General features: G+C 24.0%; 1 protein-coding gene across 2 annotated transcripts; it reads left to right on the top strand.

The window, feature by feature from the left end:
- The first annotated feature begins 14,136 nt into the window (after window positions 1–14,136).
- LOC135923802 (heat shock factor protein 1-like) lies at window positions 14,137–24,358 on the top strand. 2 transcript variants are annotated; one of them, XM_065458750.1, is made up of 16 exons: window positions 14,137–14,335; window positions 14,381–14,489; window positions 14,540–14,664; window positions 14,708–14,826; window positions 14,870–14,945; window positions 14,991–15,137; window positions 15,181–15,205; window positions 15,255–15,311; window positions 15,355–16,084; window positions 16,211–16,316; window positions 19,601–19,645; window positions 21,852–21,893; window positions 22,065–22,116; window positions 23,405–23,683; window positions 23,810–23,943; window positions 24,000–24,358. In XM_065458750.1, the coding sequence occupies exons 1-15, from the start codon at window positions 14,231–14,233 to the stop codon at window positions 23,905–23,907; spliced, it is 2,115 nt and encodes a 704-aa protein (XP_065314822.1). In that variant the 5' UTR covers window positions 14,137–14,230; the 3' UTR covers window positions 23,908–23,943; window positions 24,000–24,358. The 2 variants fall into 2 exon arrangements, with proteins under 2 accessions (XP_065314822.1, XP_065314821.1); XM_065458749.1 differs by having other exon boundaries at window positions 23,996–24,354.
- Window positions 24,359–25,804: the final 1,446 nt, after the last annotated feature.

Here is a 25,804-nt window from a genome sequence, read left to right as displayed (position 1 = left end):
GTTAGGATTTTATAAAAAAAAATGTATAATAATAAGGAAGGTTTGCTGCAAAAATTAAGATATTTTTTTAGTTGTAGGGATTATTAGAATCGAAGTTATAAACCTTCAAAAAGTGCTAAAAATGACCTTTTTGGCCACTCTAACCTAAAATAAATAAAGAACCTGACGTGCAGAAAAAAACTGACAGCGGATTTAGCATATGCATAAAAAACTGTCTTAAAACATGTTTTATTTATTTTCTCCCGAAAAATCAAATCGAAATTTGTCATACAGTGTAATAGATCCATAAAATTACTAAATAATATAATATATCATATATAATTTTTTATAAAGTGAGTAATTTTAATTTATTTATCTTAATAAAAGTAAAAATAGCGAATTATATATTTTACAGAAAACTATAAAATATTGATAAGGACATCAGAAAATATCTATTAAAGATATTGTAGAATGAATAATATGAAGATTAATTTTATTATCCTTTTTTTATTAAAAATAAATAGATGGCGTTAAATAATTGAATGCAAATTGTTGCTATATTTATTATCAAGAGCATTGATAAGTAAAATTTGTTAAAATATTAGTTGTAATATTTTCTCTAACTGTCAAATATGTCTATAAAAGTGGAATTTTACCTAGTATTTTGTAACTAATTCTATATAATAGAAGAATATCAACTATATATAGGCGTAGCTATGGGGGGGGAGCAAGGGGAAATCCTCCCCCCTCTTCAGAAATTTATGACTTTTTGTGAATATCATTTTAAGCTAATAAAAAATATCCCCCTTAGTCCTCCCCCACTCCCTGACCCTCAAAAATAAATGCATAAATCTTAAACAATAATTTGAAAGAAAGAATGTAAAAGTTTGTTGATCGATTGATTTTTTATTTAACTTAAATTGTTTTTTATAGCCTTTAATATGATATTTCGTTTAAATTGTTTTTTATAATACATATATATATATATATATATACCTTATTTTATATTTGAAAGTAACATTTTTAGTTTTAGAATAAAATTATTATTAAAATCTCCACCGCTAACTTTCACCACTGTTATCACCTATATAACATGGTGCCCCGGCTCCGAAACGATAACTCACAATGATATATAAAAAAAATCTCATATATATTGTGCATATGCCGATCAATTGGGAAGGAGAATGACTAAACTTAATATCAAACTAGACGAATCTATTATGGATAATGGAGTTGTTATAAATGGAAATGATCATTAAAATTGGGTATATGAACTTAGAAGAACCAATATGATAGTTAGACAATAATTTATGAATTCTATGTAGTAAAACCAATGGTGAATTATAAAATATTCTAAATCCACGTAAAAAAAAATATAAAAAGTTTAAAAAAAGTTATTATAAAATTCCAATATAACTTAATAAAATAATTTAATAAAAAATTTAAATATAAATCAGTCATAATGAACATTATGAATACTTAGATAACCTTAGATAACCTTAGATAACCTTAGAAAATATTTACTTAATAATGAATTAACAGTTAAATGTATTGATGACCTACCCATTGATATTTTTCGTATTTTTGATTTGGGATTATGACCAAATGTGGGAATTAACTGAATTACCTAAAGATAAATTCTTAGCTATAATTAAAAAATATTATGTAGATAAGCCATATTTAATTCAATTCCCGGATCATTATAGATTTCATATTGACAAAATTCAGTCTAAAAAAAATTATAATACTAGTCACATAGGTTATTATGAAATAATAGAAATAATAATTATAACAAAAGAAATTACAACGATTATAAACCTAATGAGCATTTTAAAAACAACTTTGGGCGAAACTTTGTTAAAAGATATGATATTAATTATAAAAAAAATTGCAATAATAATAATTTTAGATATTATGAAAATTGTAATTGTAGAGACTACAGAAATTTTAACTTTAGATGTCATAACTGTGAATCCATGATAAGAAAAATGTTCGTAATAAAAATTTTAATAAATCTAATAATGAGAATTATTATGAAAATAGTAAATTAGACAATAAATATGATAAAGAAACACATTATAATAAAAAAATTATCATTGTAATTGTAAATCTCTTAGTAAAAAAAATTGAAATATATTGAATTAGAACCAAATATTCAAAATGAAAGAGATTCTAAACTAAAAGAGATAAATTATATAATAAAATTTGAAATATTCGTGATTATAGAAAATAAGGAAATAAACATTAAAGAAAACAATGAAACAAAGATTAAAGAAAATAATAAAATTAAAAAAACTCTTATAAGTAACACTAAATGCGATAAAAAAAATTGAGACTATAAATTTGAAGACAATTAAAAGTATCACTAAGAGAAGTCATATAAAAACTAAACGTTTTCATCCTAGAATAATACTCAATGATGTGATGAAGAGATCTTATTCTAAAAATTTGAGGCTCAAAAAATTATTTTTTACTAAAAGCAATCTTATGAATAATTATTATTTCAAAATACTTTTTAAATTAAAAAATAAGGGCATAAAGTTTAAATTTCTGAAGAGAGAGATGGATGTACAGACGTACATATCATCTTTTATTAAAAAAAAATACATAATATAATATTGATTTTTAAAAAAAAAACGCGTAATTAAAAATAAATGATATATTAGGAAATCTATTTATAAAACGCAAAATTGAGAAACGTAAAACTCTATTATCTAAAACACAAAATATATATAATATAAAATAAAAATAAAACGCGACCAATTATTTATTTTATTTATATTCAATATTTGATAAATTTATTCTGATTCAATTAATCTTAATCTAAAAGAAAGTGTTTTAGATTTAAGAAACTATTTAAATTAATTCTTTTTTAAATCAAATTTTATTATATATATTATTTCTTTTTAGTATCTATATATATAAAGTTTTTAACATATTAAACAATCAACGTTAATATATTTTAAAAATAAACAATATTCAAATAAAACTAAAATTAACTATTCAAATTTAAATTTATTTAAATATATAATCAATCAACATTCCCCCTCTTCTACAAAGAACTAAGCTTCTTCTCAGCAGTCATCGAGAGCTTGTTGTCCCAGAAGTTTTTTCCCGTTTAGATTGTACTCGGTTTCATCTTGGTTAGCGCATAAGTCTCAAATGTTCTCGTAGGCTTGATTCTATCACGTAGGTTTGATAAAATCGTTTATTAGAGTTGCGTGAGTTTGTACGTTTTTTTTGTAGGCTTGAATCAATCGCGTAGGTTTGATAAAATCGTTGAACGTTATCGTTGGCTTGATATCCTTATCGTATGTTGTTCACATTTCTCAAAATTGTTATTATCATGTTTCATAATTAATCCAGTCGATTATTGGAATTTGGAATAAATCGGAATATGTAATTTGGAATAGTTGATCAAATATATGAATAATATGCACGAATAAAATTTTGAATTTCGGAAAAATATGTAATAAGGAATGATAATTTATGGAATAAGGAATAAAATAAGGAATGATAAATCATAATGATTATTATATTATTTTTTATTAATCATAGCGTTTTATATTTTTAGCGTTTTATATTTTTTGAGTTTTATATTTTTTGCGTTTTACATTTTTTACGTTTTACATTTTTTGCGTTTTACATTTTTTTGCGTTTTACATTTTTTAGCGTTTCAATATTTAATTAGTAGCGTTTTAATATTTAATTTATTTTTATTTATTTTCAATCTCCGAGGTTAAAATATGCAAATATTATGCACATTTCCCTCTCTTAAAAAAAATTTAAATTTCACACAATATTTTTCTAAAATAATGATGTTTAATTTTTACATAACCTTTTGTCTTCAAAAGCTTTATTTCAAAAACATTTTTATCATATTAAATATTACTTATAAGGGTTATTTAAATCAATTCCTTTTAATTCATATGTTTTAATTACACTTTAATATATTTAAAATTAAAGTTTTATCTTCTTGTTTAGGATTTATAATTATTTATATTTAATTATATCTAAGAATTCATTTTTAGGATTAGTTGTTAATTTACAACAATTGGTCATCATTCAAGAAATCAAAAAATAATATTTCACTAAGAATTTAAGTAAAAAATTTTTTAAAGGCTTTTTGTGTGTTCAAATATATCCATTATAATTTAACATTTTAGTGATTTTTAAAAATTTATAACATGCCTTTATCCTGGCATAAAATTTTAATTTTTAATAACTTTTCTTCTTAGTCATCTCCATAGGTTACGCAGTCTCCATAGGTTAGATAGTCATCTCAGTAGATTAGGTAGTCACAATAGATAAGGTAGTCATAATAGGTAGTCATCTCCATAGCTTAAGCAGTCTCCTAGGTTACGCAGTCTCCATAGGTTAGATAGTCATCTCAGTAGATTAGGTAGTCACAATAGATAAGGTAGTCATAATAGGTAGTCATCTCCATAGGTTAAGCAGTCTCCATAGGTTAGATAGTCACCACAATAGATTAGGGAGTCACAATAGATTAGGTAGTCATAATAGGTAGTCATCTCCATAGGTTAAGCAATCGTCACAATAGGTAGTCATATAAATAGAGTCATCTCAATAGATTAAACAATCGTCACAATAGGTAGTCATATAAATAGAGTCATCTCAATGGATTAAACAATCGTCACAATAGGTAGTCAAATCAATAAATAAGGTAGTCATCAATTTCAAATTTAATTTAATTTATACTTTTTTATTTTAATTTTAGGCAAATTTTCTATATTTTATTCTTCTTTTTTTTTACAAAAACGTAACAGGGCGCCATAAAAGAAACAAGAAGTTAACAAGTTATATTTATTCTAAATAAAATTTTTTTACCTTTTATAATTTTGTAAATTTGGATAAAATTTTGACTATCGAAAAGAAAAGTCAAAAAAATTTTATATGTCCTTTTATCATCTCCAATATCGAACGACGAATTTGATAAGTAATTCCATTACCTTTTATTTTTACAAAAGAATTCAAGGTAAGGATATTTTAAACTTTTATTATTTTACTTTGTTTTATATTTTTTTTTAAAAAAAAAGAAAGAAAAACGAAAAAACGTACCACCGTAACCGGGGCACCATAAAAGAAAGTGTTTTAATTTAAGAAACTATTTAAATTAATTCTTTTTTAAATCAAATTTTATTATATATATTATTTCTTTTTAGTATCTATATTTATAAAGTTTTTAACATATTAAACAATCAACGTTAATATATTTTAAAAATAAACAATATTCAAATAAAACTAAAATTAACTATTCAAATTTAAATTTATTTAAATATATAATCAATCAATCATAATCAAATTCGTTATTCGTTAAATTAATTCTATTTCGTTTACTCGAAGAATCTTATTCTATAACGACGTTATTCAATAATATCTATATTCTAAAATCATTCAAAATCTTCATATATATTTAATAATAAATAATGATTAACAATTTTAAAAAATTGATAATGATAACCACTGAGATATGAAGCTTACGATTCAAACAAGCCAACGATTAAGACGACATATGCAACAACTTGACAATCAAAATGATAAATCATTTGGACGACAAGCTCGCTATGACAGCTCAGATGGATTGTGGGAATGCTTTTCAGAAGAAGGGGAATGTTGATCGATTGATTTTTTATTTAACTTAAATTGTTTTCTATAGCCTTTAACTATGTATTTCGTTTAATGTTTTTTTATAATACATATAAACATATATATACCTTATTTTATATTTATTTTAAAAGCATCATTTTTAGTTTTAGAATAAAATTATTATAAATAAAAATCTCCACCGTTAACTTTCACCTGCTATCACCTATATAACAAAGTTGATATTTTTTTATTAAACTATTATTCATCATAATTTATACATTTTTAGAAAAAAGCATTTTTATATATAAAAAGTGAACCAAAAATGTTTTTTAAGAAATGGAATATAAGCCAAAGATAAGTCTTAAGACATAAGTGAAATCTATTATAAATATTAATAATAGATCCATATAATTACTAAATAATATAATATCAAATATAATTTTTTTTATAAAGTGAGTAATTTTAATTTATTTATCTTAATGAAAGTAAAATATAATTATAAAACTATTGATAAAATTAAATCATAAATTAAATCAAAAAATTAAAGCCCAATAAAAACATTGGAATATTATATGTCGTAGATTTACAGTATATCTAATTTTATCAATTATCATATGACAATCAAGTAATTTTTACCAATATAGCGAATTATATATTTTACAAAAAACTATAAAATATTGATAAGGACATCAGAAAATATCTTTTAAAGATATTGTGGGATGGGATGAATAATATGAAGATTAATTTATATCATTTTTTATTTAAAATCAAAAGATGGCGTTAAATAATTGAATGGAAATTGTTGCTATATTTATTATCAAGAGCATTGATTAGTAAAATTTGTTAAAATACTAACTGTAATATATTCTCTAACTGTCAAATATGTCTGTAAAAGTGGAATTTTTCTTAGTATTTTGTAACTAATTCTATAAGTTATAATTTATGTGGATTTACCATAGAAAAGTGACAATTGTCATAATCGCTATTTTTGAATTTTTTTAAATTTTTTCAAAGCAAATAGGTAAAAATATATATTGTAAAGATGTTAAAATAAAATTTCAGTGAAGATGTACCATAGAAAAGTGACAATTGTCATAATCGTTATTTTTGAACTTTTTTGAATTTTTTCAAAGTAAATAGGTAAAAATATATATTGTAAAGATGTTAAAATAAAATTTCAGTGAATATGTACCATAGAAAAGTGACAATTGTCATAATCGTTATTTTTGAACTTTTTTGAATTTTTTGAAAACAAATAGGTAAAAATATATATTGTAAAGATGTTAAAATAAAATTTCAGTGAAGATGTACCATAGAAAAGTTACAATTGTTATAATCGTTATTTTTGAACTTTTTTGAATTTTTTCAAAGCAAATAGGTAAAAATATATATTGTAAAGATGTTGAAATAAAATTTCAGTGAAGATGTACCATGGAAAAGTGACAATTGTCATAATCGTTATTTTTAAACTTTTTTGAATTTTTTCAAAGCAAATAGGTAAAAATATATATTGTAAAGATGTTAAAAAAAATTTCAGTGAAGATGTACCATAGAAAAGTGACAATTGTCATAATCGTTATTTGTGAACTTTTTTGAATTTTTTTAAAACAAATAGGTAAAAATATATTGTAAAGATGTTAAAATAAAATTTAAGTGAAGATACCACAGAAAAGTTGCAATTGTCTTAATCGTTATTTTTGAACTTTTTTTAAAGTAAATAGGTAAAAATATATATTGTAAAGATGTTAAAATAAAATCTCAATGAAGATATGCCATAGAAAAGTGATAATTGTCATAATCGCTATTTGTGAACTTTTTTGAATTTTTTTGAAAATAGGTAAGAATATATATTGTAATGATGTTAAAATAAAACTTAAATGAATATGTACCATAGAAGAGTGATAATTGTCATAATCGTTATTTAAAATATTTTCAAATTTTTAAAAGTTCTAACGGATCTTTGAATTTTAACAATAGGAAGGCTAACAAACTTTTAACTTTTATTTTTCATTTAAAATTCATTAGATAAACATTAAAAAATATATGCTTCATAAAAAATTTTTTAAATACCAGATTATCGATAACTGTTTAGGATGTTATCTTCGGAAAATTAATGAGTTAATAAAAATACTTGTAAGATTTGATTGCAATTATCGGGTCGAAGTATTTCGTCCTATAATTGATAAAATTATAAACATCAGAACGGTTTTTTTCGGCGAAAAGAGAACTTATTTTGGATAAAATATTTACTTCATACATTTTTATGAAAAAAATAGTAAAGGTATTTCTGAAAAGGCCTTGGAAAAACTTACACAATTGGCAAATATATTGAGTGTTAAATTACGTAACGAATTGTGTTCATTTGCCTCTGAATTCAAAGATTAATAGCAGAATTAAATAAAACGGAATATGATATCGTATGAGCAGGTGAGGAGTCTAATGTAAAAGTAGAATAAGATAATAACTCAGAATGTGAAAAAACTTACTGGTGCCATCAAGGCGCTCTAATCATTGAAATTTAAAATAATAAATATAATATAAATAATACATTTTAATGAAATAATTTAAAGAACCAAAAAATCTTGCTAAATTATTGTTACAAATTTTAAATAACATTGGGAGAGATAAACGTAGGAGGGATTTATCATTTATTTTCTAAAATAATAAATTAAAGAAATGTACAAAAAAATAATGGTGCTAGGCCTTAAAAAATCAATAACCTTACTTTAAAATTTAAATGGTTATGTAATTAAAAAGTGTGCTTTCCTCTCATAACCTCATCTACTCTGATGTTGTGATTTAATCTTGACGTGGATGCTACCTATTTCAAACAGTGCATTTAAAATTTAATAATTAAATTTTCTTTTCTTTTGGGCCACAGGTGAAATCATATTTTTATTCACGTCGATTTATATTCATCCATGCAAATAAAATTTAAGTTGTTTTTTAATCTCATAAGCTTTTCCCACATATAACATCCACAATTATTATTTGTACTTTGGACAAATGTTAAAATTTTATGAAGCATATATTTTTTAATGTTTACCTGATAAATTTTAAATAAAAATTAAAAGTAAAAAATTTTTAACCGGTCCGCTCGTAATTTTTGATATTATTTAGCAAGCTCGCCCAATAAGATAAAGGGGCGTAGGCTAAAAGTCTGCTCGTTTCAGCTAAAAAGTTGAAAAAAAGACAATTGTTACTTTTCTATGGTACATTTTAACTGAAATGTTAACTTAACATGTTTACAATAAATATTTATACCTATTTGCTGTAAAAAAATTCAAAAAAGTTCAAAAATAACGATTATGGCAATTGTCACTTTTCTGTGGAATCTTCACTAAAATTTTAATTTAACATGTTTACAATATATATTTACCTATTTGCTTAGAAAAAATTCAAAAATAACGATTATGACAATTGTCACTTTTCTATGGTACATCTTCACTGAAATTTTATTTTAACATCTTTACAATATATATTTTTACCTATTTGCTTTGAAAAAATTTAAAAATGTTCACTCATAACGATTATTACAGTTGTCACTTTTCTATGGTACATCTTCACTGAAATTTTATTTTAACATCTTTACAGTATATATTTTTACCTAATTACTTTAAAAAAATTAAAAAAAGTTCAAAAATAATGATTATGACAATTGTCACTTTTATATGGTAAATCTTCACTGAAATTTTATTTTAACATTTTTACAATATATATTTTTACCTATTTACTTTAAAAAAAATTCAAAAAAGTTCAAAAATAACGATTATGACAATTGTCACCTTTCTATGGTACATCTTCACTGAAATTTTATTTTAACATTACAATATATATTCTTACCTATTTACTTTAAAAAAATTCAAAAAAGTTCACAAATAACGGTTACGACATTTGTCACCTTTCTATGGTACATCTTCACTTAAATTTTATTTTAACATTTTTACAATATATATTCTTACCTATTTACTTTAAAAAAATTCCAAAAAGTTCACAAATAACGATTATGACAATTGTAACTTTTCCATTGAAATTTTATTTTAACATCATTACAATATATATTTTTACCTATAAACTTTAAAAAAAATTAAAAAAGTTCAAAAATAACGATTATGACAATTGTCACTTTTCTATGGTACATCTTCACTGAAATTTATTTTAACATCTTTAAATATATATTTTTATCTATTTACTTTAAAAAAGTTCAAAAATAACTATTATGACAATTGTCACTTTTCTATGGTACATCTTCACTGAAATTTTATTTTAACATCTCCACAATATATATTTTTACCTATTTGTTTTAAAAAAAATTAAAAAAGATAAAAAATAGCGATTATGACAATTGTCACTTTTCTATGGTACATCTTCATTGAAATTTTATTTTAACATCTTTACATTTTTACCTATTTACTCTAAAAAAAGTTCACAAATAACGATTATGACAATTGTCACTTTCCTATGGTACATCTTCACTGAAATTTTATTTTAACATCTTTACAATATATATTTTTACCTATTTAATTAAAAAAAGTTCACAAATAACGATTATGACAATTGTCCCTTTTCCATGGTACATCTTCACTGAAATTTTATTTTAACATCTTTGCAATATATATTTTTACCTATTTGTTTTAAAAAAATTCAAAAAAGTTCACAAATAACGATTTTGACAATTGTCACTTTTCTATGGTACAGCTCACTGAAATTTTAATTTTTACAATATATATTTTTAGCTATTTACTTTAAAATAATTCAAAAAAGTTAAAAAAATAACGATTATGACAATTGTCACTCTACTATGGTACATCTTCACTGAAATTTTATTTTAACACTTTTACAATAAATATATTTTTACCTATTTACTTTTCAAAAATAACGATTATTACAATTAATATTTTTCTATGATGGTACATCTTCACTGAAATTTGATTTTCATCTTTACAACATATATTTTTACCTAAAAAATTTAAAAAATGTTCAAAAATAACGATTATGATGTTTATGACTTAATTTAGTCGACTTTATTAGTTCTTTTAGTCGACTTAATTAGTTCTTTTAGTCGACTAAATTAGTCGTTTTAGTCAACTATATTAGTCGTTTTAGTCGACTAAATTAGTCGTTTTAGTCGACTATGTTAGTCGTTTTAGTCGACTATATTAGTCGTTTTAATCGACTAAATTAGTCGTTTTAGTCGACCAAATTAGTCGATAATAGACTAATTTAGTTGCTAAAGTTTTTACGAATTTTTCGACTAAAACTATTAGTTAGTCGTCTGACAACACTACTTATTTGGAATAAATTATTACTATGCTTTTATATTAATGTATATACAAGTATTTTATTATTTATATAAATTAATAAATATATATTTCATATTTGTTCCAGGCTTATTTTTTTTATAAAAATTAACCTCCTATCTTTTAAAAATATTTTATGACTATATATAGATTAAGGTAACCCGACCGAAGGACCAGTTATTTTTTAATCCCCCCTTTAGGAATATCCTGGCTACGCCTATGGTAGTGTTGTTAAACGTCTCGTTTTGAGCCGATTTTTAAAAACGGCTAACTCAATATTTTAGCCAAAATAATATTGCCTAAGCCTTGAGATTTCGCTAATAGATGTCCAAACCATTGTTCCTTCTATAAACAAAATCTTTAGGCTTGTGTTATACTATTCTGGATGAAATATTGAGTTAGCCGTTTTTAAAAATCGGCTCAAAACGAGCCGTTTAAGAACACTGCCTATGAGTGTCATTATTAAATATACAATAAAAGGGAGTAAACAAGGTAATATTTTATTTTAATTGAATACATATGGGACAGGCTTATTTAAGAATAAACGTCATGTTTCAGTTTATATAATAAAAAGAATATGTTGTAGATATATAATTTCTGGTGATAAATGAATATTTTTTTTGATCCTCTTTGAGAATGCTCAAGTAAGATTTTTGAATAAATTCCGTTTAAAATTTTAAATCCTTTTTTTTTGCAAAAACCTTTTTAATTTTTGAAATTTTTTTATAATTTCTTTAATTTAATGTATTTTATTACTATTTATTTCAAAAAAAATATGATAATACTAGAAAATAAATACATAAAGAATATTATTAACATTTATTAAATCATTATATTTGTTCCTCGAACTCGATGATAGTACCTTTTTAGCATAAAAAAGATAACATTAAAATTATTAATACAAATCAATTATGAGGATTACCAAATTAATCAGTTGTCAGTGATAACTCAACTCAAAATAGTTTTTAATGTGATTTCAAAGATTAGTAAAATCACAAGGAATAAATTCATGTAAGAGCTGAATAATATTCCCAACAATTTCATCTCTTGAATTAAGGCGGGGATTGATTGCTCGACATTTATTATTCAAGAATCTAAAAAATTTTTAAAATCAAAAAGATTTAGCTGAAATGAATATAGTGGTAGGTATTGAAATCTACCTTTATAACCATCCTTAAGATTGCTTCTATGGATAGATGTATTATCTATTATAATGTGGGCATCCGGTAGTAAGATACTAATAAGCTCTATCATAGAATCATGGAATAATACCCCACTATAAGCTACTTCGATTTTATTATTTTATAATGGATTATCCCTCCAATTCCAATTATACAAAGTATGCGTATATTTTTACCCTTGGAGGATGGAATTTTTATTATTGGACGGAGATTTATGGCCCCCAGGTGTTACTGGTGCAACATGCAAGTTTATTTCAATTTTATCTAAGAAATATAATTTTTCTCTTATAATATTTAAGATTTTTACACAATAGATTTGACGAATATTAATTGTCCCGATAGTAATTTTTTTATCAGGCTCCTTGCCAGTTCTTTTTTTAAACCAACCTATACTTTTAATATATTTGGTAATGGTTATTTTCATTTTTGGACTATCAGAGGACAAATTTTATATTATTTCCTGGATAGTAAGAGTGTTATTTTCCATTAATAAGCTAATGATGTTTTTTTCAAATATGGAAGAATCTTCTTCTTACTTCCTCTTTTTTTTGAATATTGTATTCTTTTAGAATATCTCTTTACTCGGAATATCTCGCGTCTAAATTTATTAACCGATGCCGCAGACATTTAAACGCATTTTGCGGTCTTTGATTATCACTTGTTGATATTTTTTCCTTGTTACAATATTTGTATATTCTTTTTGGTTTTGAATTCTCGACAGATTAAAGTTTTTATTTTTATTTAAATTGGTAAAATTTGTATTATCATTGGATAATAAAAATTCATCAATAGACATTTTTTTAAAATTACTTTAGAAAAATTAAAAAACATGAATAAATATTTTAACACATTTTTGAATTTGAATTAAATTTCCAACCAACATAATTTCTTTCTATAATTAAACATAATATTTAATCTTAATTAATTGCTTGTCCATATTTAATTTTGATATGTATCAAATTAAAATAAAATCTTACTTTATTTACCCCTTTTATTGTATAAAATAATGACACTCATTTCACTATAAAAAAAATATATTGAGTTAATTATGAGCCTCACAAGATAACAGGGGTTATAGGATTCTTCAGCAAATGTACTCGCATATAATACTACCACACAGTGGCGTAGCCATGGGGGGGGGTTTCGGTTTTGCCCCCCCCCCCCCCAGAGCTAAAAATTTCTCTTTAGATTATACATTCAAAATACTCAAAATTGACTTTATATCAAATAAATACCATGAATATTTATATTTTTCTGGTTTTGATGTTTGTGGAAAGATATTATAGTACTATTGAAATTATTATGGATAGTATTATTATAAAGTCATTGAGATAATCTACTAAATTATAATAACATATTATTTATGCATTTAAAACATATGAAGATATGGTTACCCCAGATCAAAAATAATAATTTGAAATGTATATCAATAAAAGTTATGTCGAAATGTGTTATTTTAATTAAAATTAGTGTTGTTAATGACTCAATTTAAACCGATATGGCTAATTCAATATATTAGCCAGAAAATTATGCAAGCCTGAAAATTTTTCTCATGGATGATACAAAGGTAAAACAAAAGGAGTGTCCTTCATAATTTTTTTAGAAAAAAAGAATTACATTCATTATTATAGTTTAAATATGATTCCTTTACAGATTTTCTTAATTTTCCAAGCAATTTACAAAATAGAACTAAAAAAAAATAAATATAAGGCAAATGAAATTAAAAGATCCAATATAAAAACCCCATTCGGACCAAAATATTTTAAATAATGAATAAAGAGGCGAGCAAATTTTTTTTAACCCTGGCCTAGCTGACATTATTGAATATATTATAAAGTTAAGTGGATAAGCAATTGCATTGCTATTCATGGTATAAATTAACCCTTATCACATTTGTATTTGTTTGTTCCCTCGAATGAAATACTATTTAATATTAAACGATATATCACGATAAATAAATTAGTATCCCGATTTATTTAGATTGTGTTTATCGAAATAAATGAAAAAAATTATATATATTGATCATAAAAATTTATTCATGCGATTATTAATTTAGTTATATTCAAATTTAAAAAAAAAATTCTGTTTATTTTGTTCATTAAAATGCTATTTTCATACTATGCCATAAACGATAAACTTTATGATTAAAATTTTAGTCATAAAATGGTAAACCTATCCTCAAAAATGAGTGGGGTCCCAGCTTTCTTAGCAAAATTATGGGCTTTAGTAGAGGATCTTCAAACTAATGATTTAATTGCATGGAGTGAAGTTAAATACTATATTTTTTTTTTCTGATTTGTATTTTTTAAATAGACTGGAATGAGTTTTAATGTGTTTAACCCAACCAATTTTGCCAAACAAGTCTTACCAAAATATTTTAAACACAATAATATGACAAGTTTTGTGAGACAACTTAATATGTGTAATAAAATTGATAAATATTTTCTTTCTATAGATAATAATGTTTTATAGATGGTTTTAGAAAGATTGCAAGTATAGAACAGGGAAGTTTGAAAACAGAAAATGAAAACATTGAATTTTTTCATCCCTATTTTATTCGTAGTAATCCTCATTTACTGGAACATATTAAAAGAAAGGTAGTATTTAAATCGGTATTTTTATAAAAAATTTATACTTAAGCCTACATTTAAACCTGAAAGTGGGAATTCAACTTCAGCAGTATATGACATGATACAAGATGTTAGCAATATTAAAGAAAGACAAATGGATTTGGAATCAAAAATGGATGATATCAAAAGGTATATCTTCATTTTGTTTAATAAAGTTTAAATTAAATTTCAGAGAAAATACTACATTATGGGATGAAGTCTTATATTTACGACAAAAATATAACAAACAACAGATTATTGTTAAAAAAGTATTTTATTACTTTTATTTAATTATATATGGCTTTAATTTTCAGTTAATCCAATTTTTGCTAGCAATGATAAAGCCTATATCGAATCTAAAAATGAAAAAAAAAATGCCATTAATGTTGAATAATAACACTGATTATACAAGGAATAAATATAAAGCGGTTGTCGAAGAACCAAAATATTACATAAACATGGTATTTTAAAGTTTGTTATATAACTATATATTTTTAATTTTAGAATGATTCAAATTCTTTAGAATCAAGTATATTTATAAGCAGCAATATTTTTGAAATAATTTTTTAAATTTACAGCTGATGCAAAAGATATCACTAATAATAGTATAACTACAGATATGGGCCTACCTTCAGGTTTTAATTTTTTTAAATCATCATATTTTATTGAATTTGATAGATGGATTGTTCAAAGATATATATTTAAACTCAGAAGGATCAAATCACTTTATACATTCCCCTTCAAATTCTTCTATGATTAATGAAAATATAATTGATGATAACAATTTTTTAAAATCCTCAAAACTAATAGATTTAAATGACCCAGTTTTAAACCAATCTCCACTTATGGAGGTAGAAGTTGATAGTTATTTAATGGACATGAATTTAAACCATGCTCAGAAAAATGTATTAACTTCTTTTGGGCAAAATATCCAAGATTTAGAGGATTTGGATTTGATCAAGGATATTATAAATGTTGATGAAAATAACAAAAATAATCATGAATTAAATGCTTTTCACGATATTAAAAAGAATCAAACCCCTAATAAAATAAAATATAACATCGAGGATAATAAAATAACATCAATATCTCAAGAAAAGCAGACTATGAAATATTTACCTATAGCATTAAGAGACCACATAATTGTTGATTATATAGATGATTTGAACTCAAATGAGAATAAAAATGAAGATAAAACAAAGAGTAATAACATTAAACACAAACCCTCAACATCCAATATTTTGAATGCTGTGAGCACAACTAAGCTTGATTCTTATTTAGATGATATTTATGAACAAATTTATAACATAATTGATGATCAAAATTGCTTCAATAACAACAATTATCTTGACAATGGATACAATAATGGAACAATTCAAAATTCCTCCCAAGATTTAGTACCATCTAGGTTGTTTATTTTTAATATAATCTTGACATGAATCGAAGAGCTTTTGATATTGTTTATTTATTTACCCTCAATTAAATGCAAAATTAATTTTATTATATAGATCCATTTTTGAAAAAATATATTTAGAGATCTCAATTACAATTCATTCAATGATTTCAATAATATCGCTGATATGAAAGATATACTAACTCAGGCAAACATATCAATCGATACAAAATTGCTTTTAGATTTAGTAAAAAACTTATATTTATTCTGATTAAATTTGTTGCTTTGAATGACCCCCTTTAAAATACGAAACTTGGCAGCCAACTAAACTAGATCTAAAATTCCTTGTTTTGCATTATTTAGATTTCAGTTTTCTTATTTCCTGTAAAATTAAAAAAATAATTAGATGCCTTAATTAGAAATTATTATTGCCTTTAACTGTTTGATTATAAAAATGGATAGCTACCTTTCATTATATTTAAGGAAAGGAAAGGTATTTTTTTAAATAAACTACTATAGATGGCGCTATATTTTAAAATAATAATGCAATTTTTTTTAATACACTATATTACTGTTGTTTTGTCATATCCCTCTGCTCTATCCAACAAATTCTAATCAGCATTGTAACATTATTCATGCATCAGACCTATTTTTGTTTGGTTAAATATCAATATTCCAAAAATTTTATCGCTAATCATTATCGTTAACGCATTACCGCTAATATAATTTTGCCAAATTAATACTGCTAATATAATATAGTAAGAATATTACTGCAAATGCATCACCGCGAATACATATTAGCAAGTGTGTTAAAGCGAAGAATATCACGTATGTATTGGAAAAATATCACAAATTCATTTTTTACAAATGAATTATCGTGAAAATAGCAAATGTTTTTGGCAATATATTATCGAATGTGCATCATCGCTAATATATTATCGTAAATGTGAGTCCGCCAATCACGAAGTTCTCTAAAATATTAATTTTAACAAAATTTATATTATATATAACCAGCATGCCAAGTTGTTTTGACAATTTTAAAGAGCGTATCCGAATTTTTTGAGATTTGTTATGGAATGACTCAATAATGAATGCTATATGGTGGTAGGGATACATTGGATCTTCCATATTTGGACCTGGTTTTTTTGGATCTGACCTGTTTCTTTTTTTAAATATAATTAATTAACTAGTGTTGTAAACATTTCTAAAAAAAATAGAACGCGTTCAACGTTGATTGTCAATATTCAGACGTATTTGCTTTCTACGTTCACCTTCAAAATAAGGAACGCGTTAATGTTCGTTTATAACTTTATGAATAAATTTAAAAAGAAATTCTTTTAATGTTTACTTTAATATAAATAAATCAATGCCATATATTTCATAACACAGTATATTGACCTTGTTCAAAATTAATAGTTTTATTTTGAAACATAAATATAATAAAATATAGTGAATATAAAAATATTTTCGTATTTTAATTTTTTTTAAATAAACCTGGACCAGACCAGACCTATAATCTTTTTTTAAAAAAATACTCGGGCCGGGCCGTATATTTATAAAACCGAATATTTTGAATCGCCTTTAGCTATAAAAATTAAGAATCTGAATATATAAAATCTGGGCTGGGCCGAAATTTTTTTAAAAAAAATCCAGACCGGGCAACTTGGCATCTCTAATTTTTTTTTTTCTAATATATAAAATTAAAATATAAAAACCCTTGATTCAAAGAATTTTTTAAATATAATTCTAATTAACTATTTTATATCTATATATTTAATATTTAATGATTTTTATTTTATCTATTATATTATTCATAATAATTTAATAAGCCTCTGAAATATAAAAATCTAAAATATATTAACGGGCTACTTATAATTATATTATTTAAAATTATAAATATTACAATCAAGTGTCTCTTTAAATTAGAAATTGAAGTTTTGAAACTGATATACTTTTTAGGACACATTTTACACTTAGAAAAGGTATTGTTGTAGTATTATATATTATAATCTTGTTAATGGTAAATATTATTCAATTGTTATATTCAAATTAGTTTTATAGCCATAATATATTATATATACTTTAGCTTTCAATTGATATTTAAGATCTTCAAATCCCGGCTCGAATGGGCTTCGGACTGGGCATATTTTTTAAAGATAATCTTGGGTTCTGACTAGATCAGGTCTTTTATTTAAAAAAAAATTCTAGCAGAGTCTGGCTTAATTTTTAAATAATGATATTACTCAATTTTATGGAATAAATTGATATTTTAAAAATTCTCGCAGAAACAAGGCGCCAATGTTTTTTATTAATTTTTCGCCAGCTGGGCGGACAAATAAAAACAAATTTTCTGGAATCGGGATGGGATGAACAATTTAAAAAAAAATTTGAGCCAGGCGGACTTGAAAATGTAGGCTCAATGCAGATCACTGATTTATATACCACTTACTTTCGATTTTTATACATACTAAAAAAAGTATTTCACCTCTTAAAATTCTATCTACTTATATGAGTCAATACCCATATTATAGATATTATTATAATTAGCTGTCATAATATCATTACAAATAACGTTTGATCATCCTTATTTTTCACTATGCTGCAGGATAGGGTAATCTATAAAGTATATATAATGTATTTTGTGGCTATATATTTGAAAATTATAATTGAATATTATTAAAATATAAAATAAAATGATAAACAAATTAATATTATAGTAAGATTCTACTGCAGATGGAATAAAGTATTTGAAACGCGTTCTCGTTCAAAGTTCATCAAAAAAAAAGGAACGCTGTTCATCACTTTTTTCAAGAAACGAACGTCATTACATTATAATTAGCACTTTAAAAAATGAAGATTTACGAATTAAAAATTATAATTTTTTTTACTTTAGATTAATAAATGATTGAACACCCTAGATTAATTATATTTGTTTTATGAAATGATGGCATACCCTTTTTTATTAAAAATTTAATTTTCCAAGTTAAGGAGATTTAATAAATATTTTTTTTGGTTCTAAACCTGCCATATCTTCCGAAGAAAGTTCACCCACTTGCCTTAGAATCAGACTTAGGTTAAAAAATTTGGTTCAGGCTTCAGATTAAATTTAAAATAAAAATTGGACCTTATTGAAATAAAATGTTAATTAGAATTTATTTGGGATCAGGACAAAAAAATAATAATCACATTATTTAAGTCATAAGCCCAGCCCATGGCTCATGTATAAAAAAAATAGAGAATTAAATTAAAATTTTAAGTTTGAGAAGAATATCCTAAATTACATTTATAAAGAGTCCTAAACCTAAATAAATTTATCAATGAGCTTCTAATATGCTTGGGCCATAAAATTGAATTTGAGTGATCACTTTAAATAGATTTTAACATGATTAAAATAATATGCTATAATATATTAGTATTAGTCATTTGATTTATTTATTTACTTAATAACAAAGTTGTGATGACAAGCAAATTGAGAATTATACTTTTCTAATACAAGTCCTTATTTTTATTTATTTATTAATTATATTTTAGATGAGAAATATTGACAACAATGACTTTTTGAACCCACCAAATGAGGTTAATTTATACACCTTTATTATGAATGTTAATCATCCTGATATCAATTTTCGATATAAATATTAAACCTAAGGGTGAAACCGAAATAAAACATTATACAACTTTCCGAACCATGACCATGCAGTTATAAGAATATTTCAAAAGAAGAGAACTGGATCGTCACTGTGAATTTCAGATGATTTTGCCATGAACTTTAGAATCACTCTTAATTTGTATTTATTTTTTCTTGGATTTTTCATATAAATTTGAAAATACATAAAAATCTATAGCGGTAATTGTCAGAAATTTAATAAGGTTAGTTCTCTACATATGTTGCAATACATTTCCTATTAAATCGAATTTTGAAAATCGCCCTCGGTATATGATTTAAAATCGAGGGATTCTGTTAAATAATTTTGCGTGTTACATTAAACCAATACAAATCAAAATGTGAATGTAAATATTTAATAAAATTGCTTGTTTTATAATTAAAGAATATGTTAATTAAAGATGGTAGAATATCGTGTTTTTTGTCATATGCGAGGATAGTGCAAGAATTTATATTTCTTCATAGTTCTTTAGGTTGTCAAGATTTTAACTTTTACAAAAGTTATTAATAGCCTTGCATTTGCCCTATAGCTATCTATTTCTACCACAACCCTTTTATAAATTAATTGTGTTTAATATCTGTATTGGTTTATTTGTAATTGGATCATCATAAATGACTTGTTTAATTTTTTTGCGAATATACCATATTATTTAGATTTTGTATTTTAGCTTATTTTGATTTGTTTTCATATAATATTAATAAAAAACAAAATATTAGCTTGAAATTTAAAAAATAATATATCAAAATTTATTGTCCTGTATGCCCCATTAAGAATTTTACCAAAGATCAGAGATTTGCGACGCATGGTCCGATTTTTAATGTATGAATTGCCCGACCCGTTATTATTTTTTGTCAGGCCCGACCTTTTGTAATTTTTTAAAGATCCCTAAAGTTTCAGACAAGCCAAGCCTTGCAGATCTCGAATAATAGATATTAATTAATTTTAGTTTTTATAAAAATTTTACTTTTAATTTGAAAAAATCTTCAAAAAATTTTTGCGCAAAATCTTTCATAATGAAAAACTAAAGTTTTGTTCAAAAAATTTTTGAAGACCTTTTTCAAGCTCTACTTTTAATTCTAGATTTCTATAAAACTGAAATATGAATTGTTAACATTAAAATTGTTTTTATTATGATGTATTAAAATTAGTATAAGTCGGCAAATACAGTAAACAATTATCTTCAATTGGCGATAGTGTTGTCAAACGGCTCGAGTCGAGTTTAAAAACAGCTAACTCAATATCTTACCCAGAAGAATATTAGACGAACCTGAAGTTTGTTCATAGATGACACAAGGTTGGACATCAATTAGCGAAATCTCGAGGTTCAGGAAATATTTTTCTGGCTAAAATATTGAGTTAGACATTTTTAAAAATCGGCTCGAATCGAGCCGTTTAACAACCCTCGCGATTGAAAATAATCAAACTGTTTGTGGCTGGAAATTTTATAATGGTTAATTTTTCTGAAAAATCGAAAGAATTTAAAATTGATAAAATTCGAAAACAACGAAATTGTTTAAATCATTTTTTTAAAAAATTCAAATATTTTTTTTAAATTTGTGAAAAGTTATTGAATTTAATATTTGTTAAAAGTCGGTACATTCGTACTTAATTATATCTTGCTAGTTGTTTTTTTATTATTTTTACAGGAGACTAATTTTTTAAACTTGACTAATACCCAAAAATATTATACCGATCTTTATTTGATTATTTTATATATCGTTTTTTTTTGTTATTTTGTAAATTCACCTTTAATTTATAATATTTCTTTAAAAAAAGCGCTAGATAAATAAATCGATTGCCAAGTTTATAAAGTTTTTTTAAAATCAATATTTAAAAAAATCTTTATGTTTGAATCTGAGATATATATTTTGCGAAATTTTTCTAAAAATAATATATATTTACAAAATGAGAAAAAAATGACTCGATACTTTAGTGCCATATATAAATTTTGCTACTGATGAGAGTGAGGTATTTATAGATTTTGAACCCAATTGATCTCCGTCTAAATCGCTACATCTATTTTTAAAAGAGAAATTGCAACATCTATTTATTGAAAAGAAATTAACAATTGATGTTTTACCTGTATATATTTAATTTAAAAAATTAAAAATGTTTAGCTGTTGAGTATTGAAAATGGAGACATTAGCTACGAAAACGAAGTTATATATAAATATATTTTTTTAAACCTTATCAAGTTAAATTTTTTTAAAATATATTCAGATAGGAATACTATTTATGGTTATAACTTGCATGCCATTTTAAGATTTCTTCTAATTTTTATTTTATAAAACCAAAGGCTTTATAATAAAAAATATATTTTTTTACAATAGATTAGCGATAATGAAGAAAATACGTCAACGTCATTATCAATAAATACTCAAGGTTTAAAAAAAATATATTTATTAATATCTATTTCAAAACGTATAACAAATTTTAGAATATAATATATAATATATTGATTGTCATACTAAAGATAGGGTTGCTTTTAGTCCTTAATACAAATTGATATAATAGTAAACTTTGATGCCTCCTTCTTCTTACTTATTTTGGCAATTTATTTAATATCATATTTATGTGATATTTATTTCAATTATATGCCGTCTTTTGTCTCCCAATAACCAAAATATAAGAAAGAGAAATAAAATTATATAGGAGAATATATATGGATATATATAGTTGAGTATATATTTATTAGTATCTTGTTTACAGTTGATGACTTCTTTTTTTTATTTTTCTTTCCTTGTAATGCCATTTTATGAATCTATGAAAAATCTAGAATGTTCAACGGTAAACATAAAACCCTCTATTTGTTATTCTGTAATTATGATGATATGAATAAGAGGTCTACAAATGAAAATATTTTCAAGCCTAGCCCGATTGGAATTTAGCTTTATCCTGACTCATACCAGATAAATTTGATTCAGCCTAGTTCCAATTTTTTTTTACTAAGGTTTCCCAGCCCAGGTTTTTTAAATATAAGACATATTCTTAAATATATGTAGCTGAAAACCAAAATTAATAACTATTTATAATATTGCGGAGTGGTTAAATTAAAAAAACACTACAATTTATGGATTATCACTTCTTTTAAATATCAGAATTCATAAATAAAGCACCCTATTTTTTTTAATCACCCATCTTCTATAAAATATTTTAGACATTACCCAGCCAGGCTCATGGACTGAGCATTGCACACCTCTAATATGTATTACGATATATAATTAATTAAAAGATGACCATTTTTAGGGTCGTTAAGTCAAGTCTAGTAAAATCTTAAATAAAATTTGCCGTTTTACCCCGTGATGTATTAACCACGAGGCTAATAGGTACTTAAATAGTTTTAGCTATTCTTTTAGATTACCAAGAAACCTTGGCCAAGTTTATAGTATAGATTACATATTAAATTATTAATCAGATATTTTGTAAAATTTAAAAAATATTATTATTCGAAATCAGTGCCTTTTTTACCAGTACACGTTACCGATTCCCTACCCTACAATAAAACATGGGATAGAAAATAGTTATACACCTTTTGGCAAAATTCGAAACAGTTAACTAAAAAGCATAAAAAGTTATTAGGAATTTGATTTTTTACTGATTTCCAAATAAAACCCCTCTCCCCTTTATTTTTTATGATTTTTTAAAGAATAATATAATATTTTAATTTAAGCCTCCACTTCATCTATGCTGTTACCTTATCAACATAAATCTCCTTCACAAACTAATTCTACAAATCAAACCAACCAAAAAACTAAAAAAATTCGCCCAAATAACACAATAGCATATGATCAAAATCATATGAACAATAAAATTGCACTGAACTTACAAGAAATCAATACTCAGGATAAATATGGCAATGGAGATCCACATGAAATGGTCATTTCAAATATATTTGAAGATGAGAATACAATACCTTTCTTGAGTGGTGAGACATTTTCTCCCATAACAAGTTAAATATTTTTTAATAAATTGCACACAATATTATATCAACCCTTTTGAATTTTAATATTTTTGGAAAACATGAATATTTAGAATTAGATTATATTAATACTTACATTTATTTGGAATAATTTAGACGAATTATTCTCGTTTCCGTCCACAGAAACCAATAACAAATTGCTGGCCCCTCACATGAGCCCGCTCAATTTTCTGTTAACCAATGATAAGCCATAATACATAGATACATTTTTGGAGTTACTCAATGAATAGGTTATTATTTAAAATAGAAATATATTTAACAAACTGATTTTTACTTTGACAGATAGTGAGCGGTATGATTACGAAGTCACTTACATACACAAACGAGGAATATTAACAGTCAAAAAATTTTTTTGTGCTATTTAATATTTTAGTCAATAGCTAATTTTCATAAATAAAAAAAATAGTAAAATTATATCATTAATCATACATTTATTATTTCTTTCAACAATTATAAGTTTAGATAGTTTACATTTACAATAAAAATGTTCTCATTTTCAATTTTAAACTAAGCAAAACAATGGATAAGTCGTGATTTCCTTTAAAAAATAAAATCGATTTTTATTGATTTAAATCACATTTCTAATTGAATTTTTTTAAATATTATAAAGCTGTTAAAATATTGAAAATCCAATTCATTATTATTTTTTTATTAATAATGTGGAGAAGATATATTAATAATGTGGAGAAGATATAATTTTTTTATTAATAATGTGGAGAAGATATAATTTTTTTAGAAACGATTTATCTATACATTCAATAAAAACATGGTGACAAGATTTAATCCGATATATATTTTTTTGATTGGATTATATTTTCCTTTTCGACTTCCTCAAAATGCATTTAAAACAAAGATAGATAATCAAAATCAAATTATTATCTTAATTTCTCCAGGTGACATAGTTTTATATTTTAAATTATTTATAATTTAGCATTATTAAATTCCTTGTAGTTGTTAGGTTATTAGAAATTCTTAGTGCTGTAAACATTTCTAAAAAAATCGAACGCGTTCACGTTCGTTCACTTTCAAAAAAAGGAACGAGTTCACGTTCATGAATCGTTCAAAATTTTATCATAAATTTTTTAAAAATTTAATCTAATAGTCTTATATTTATTAACACAATATTAGCGATGTTAAAAAATAATATAGTTTTATTTTGATAATATAATTATAAATTCAATATTATCAAATAAAAAGATATTTATATTTATAAAAAAATTTTCTTATTAATTTTTAATAATAATATTTTTCAAAATTTTCATCTGAAAGACAGAAAAGCTTGGCAGTACGGCATTAGCTATACTAAAAACGCGCTCAAGGGTAGATGAGAGGATTGCGGTATTATACTTAATAAATAACTCTTTTAACGTGGGGAATTTATTAAAACATTTATTGCTTTGTTATTTGCTTCAAAAAATGGTAAGTTATCCTCCTCCAATCCATTCTCTACTTCCTCGACCAAAAAAAGGATTTCTCGAAATTAACAGTTTTGCATTCTAAGATTTTCAAATTTTTCAATAACGCTTTGAGTTTATTTTTAATAGGTTCGTTCTGTGAAAGTTTTATCCATGGCTATTGAAGCTTGAATACTGGATGTATAATTGCAGAAAGAACATATTGATCTTCATATATATGTTCATCTTTTAAAAAAATAAATATATGTAATTAATTGAGAGTGATAGATCTACCTTTTATTAATCCCATTTAATACCTTTTATTAATCCCATTTAATACGGCGTCTATCAATAGTTGACCATATTTGAGGCCACTAATTTTTTTTTAATTTTAAAATAACTATCGTTATTATTGGGGTCAAATATCCCAAATGCATTTTTTCTTCAAATTTAATGATTTTACTTAGTTATATTATATAAAATAATTAATATTACAATCAAATGTCGTTTTAAATTGGAACCTGAAGAATTTGACAATATAATACTTTTTGGCCACATTTTACACTTGGTAAGCATTGAATTAGTTCCTAGGATGTTTCTGTAAAACATTTATCATATTTGGACATGGTAATGATAATTCATCTGATTTTGAATTTTCAGAATCAGATGATGAGTTATTAAATAATAATATCCATGC

This window comes from Gordionus sp. m RMFG-2023, chromosome 2, assembly GCF_954871325.1.
Source record: "Gordionus sp. m RMFG-2023 chromosome 2, tfGorSpeb1-WG-v2, whole genome shotgun sequence".
In the NCBI taxonomy this organism is placed as follows: Eukaryota; Metazoa; Nematomorpha; class Gordioida; order Chordodea; family Parachordodidae; genus Gordionus; species Gordionus sp. m RMFG-2023.
Note: the sequence above shows the minus strand (reverse complement) of the source record. Positions and strands in the feature narration are given on the sequence as shown.

Coding starts and splice junctions, on each gene's coding strand:
- LOC135923802 (XM_065458750.1), top strand. CDS start 14,231: ATGGTAAACCTATCCTCAAAAATGAGTGGGGTCCCAGCTTTCTTAGCA. Junction 14,336..14,380: donor ATTTAATTGCATGGAGTGAA/GTTAAATACTAT, acceptor TTTTTTAAATAG/ACTGGAATGAGTTTTAATGT. Junction 14,665..14,707: donor TGGAACATATTAAAAGAAAG/GTAGTATTTAAA, acceptor TTTATACTTAAG/CCTACATTTAAACCTGAAAG.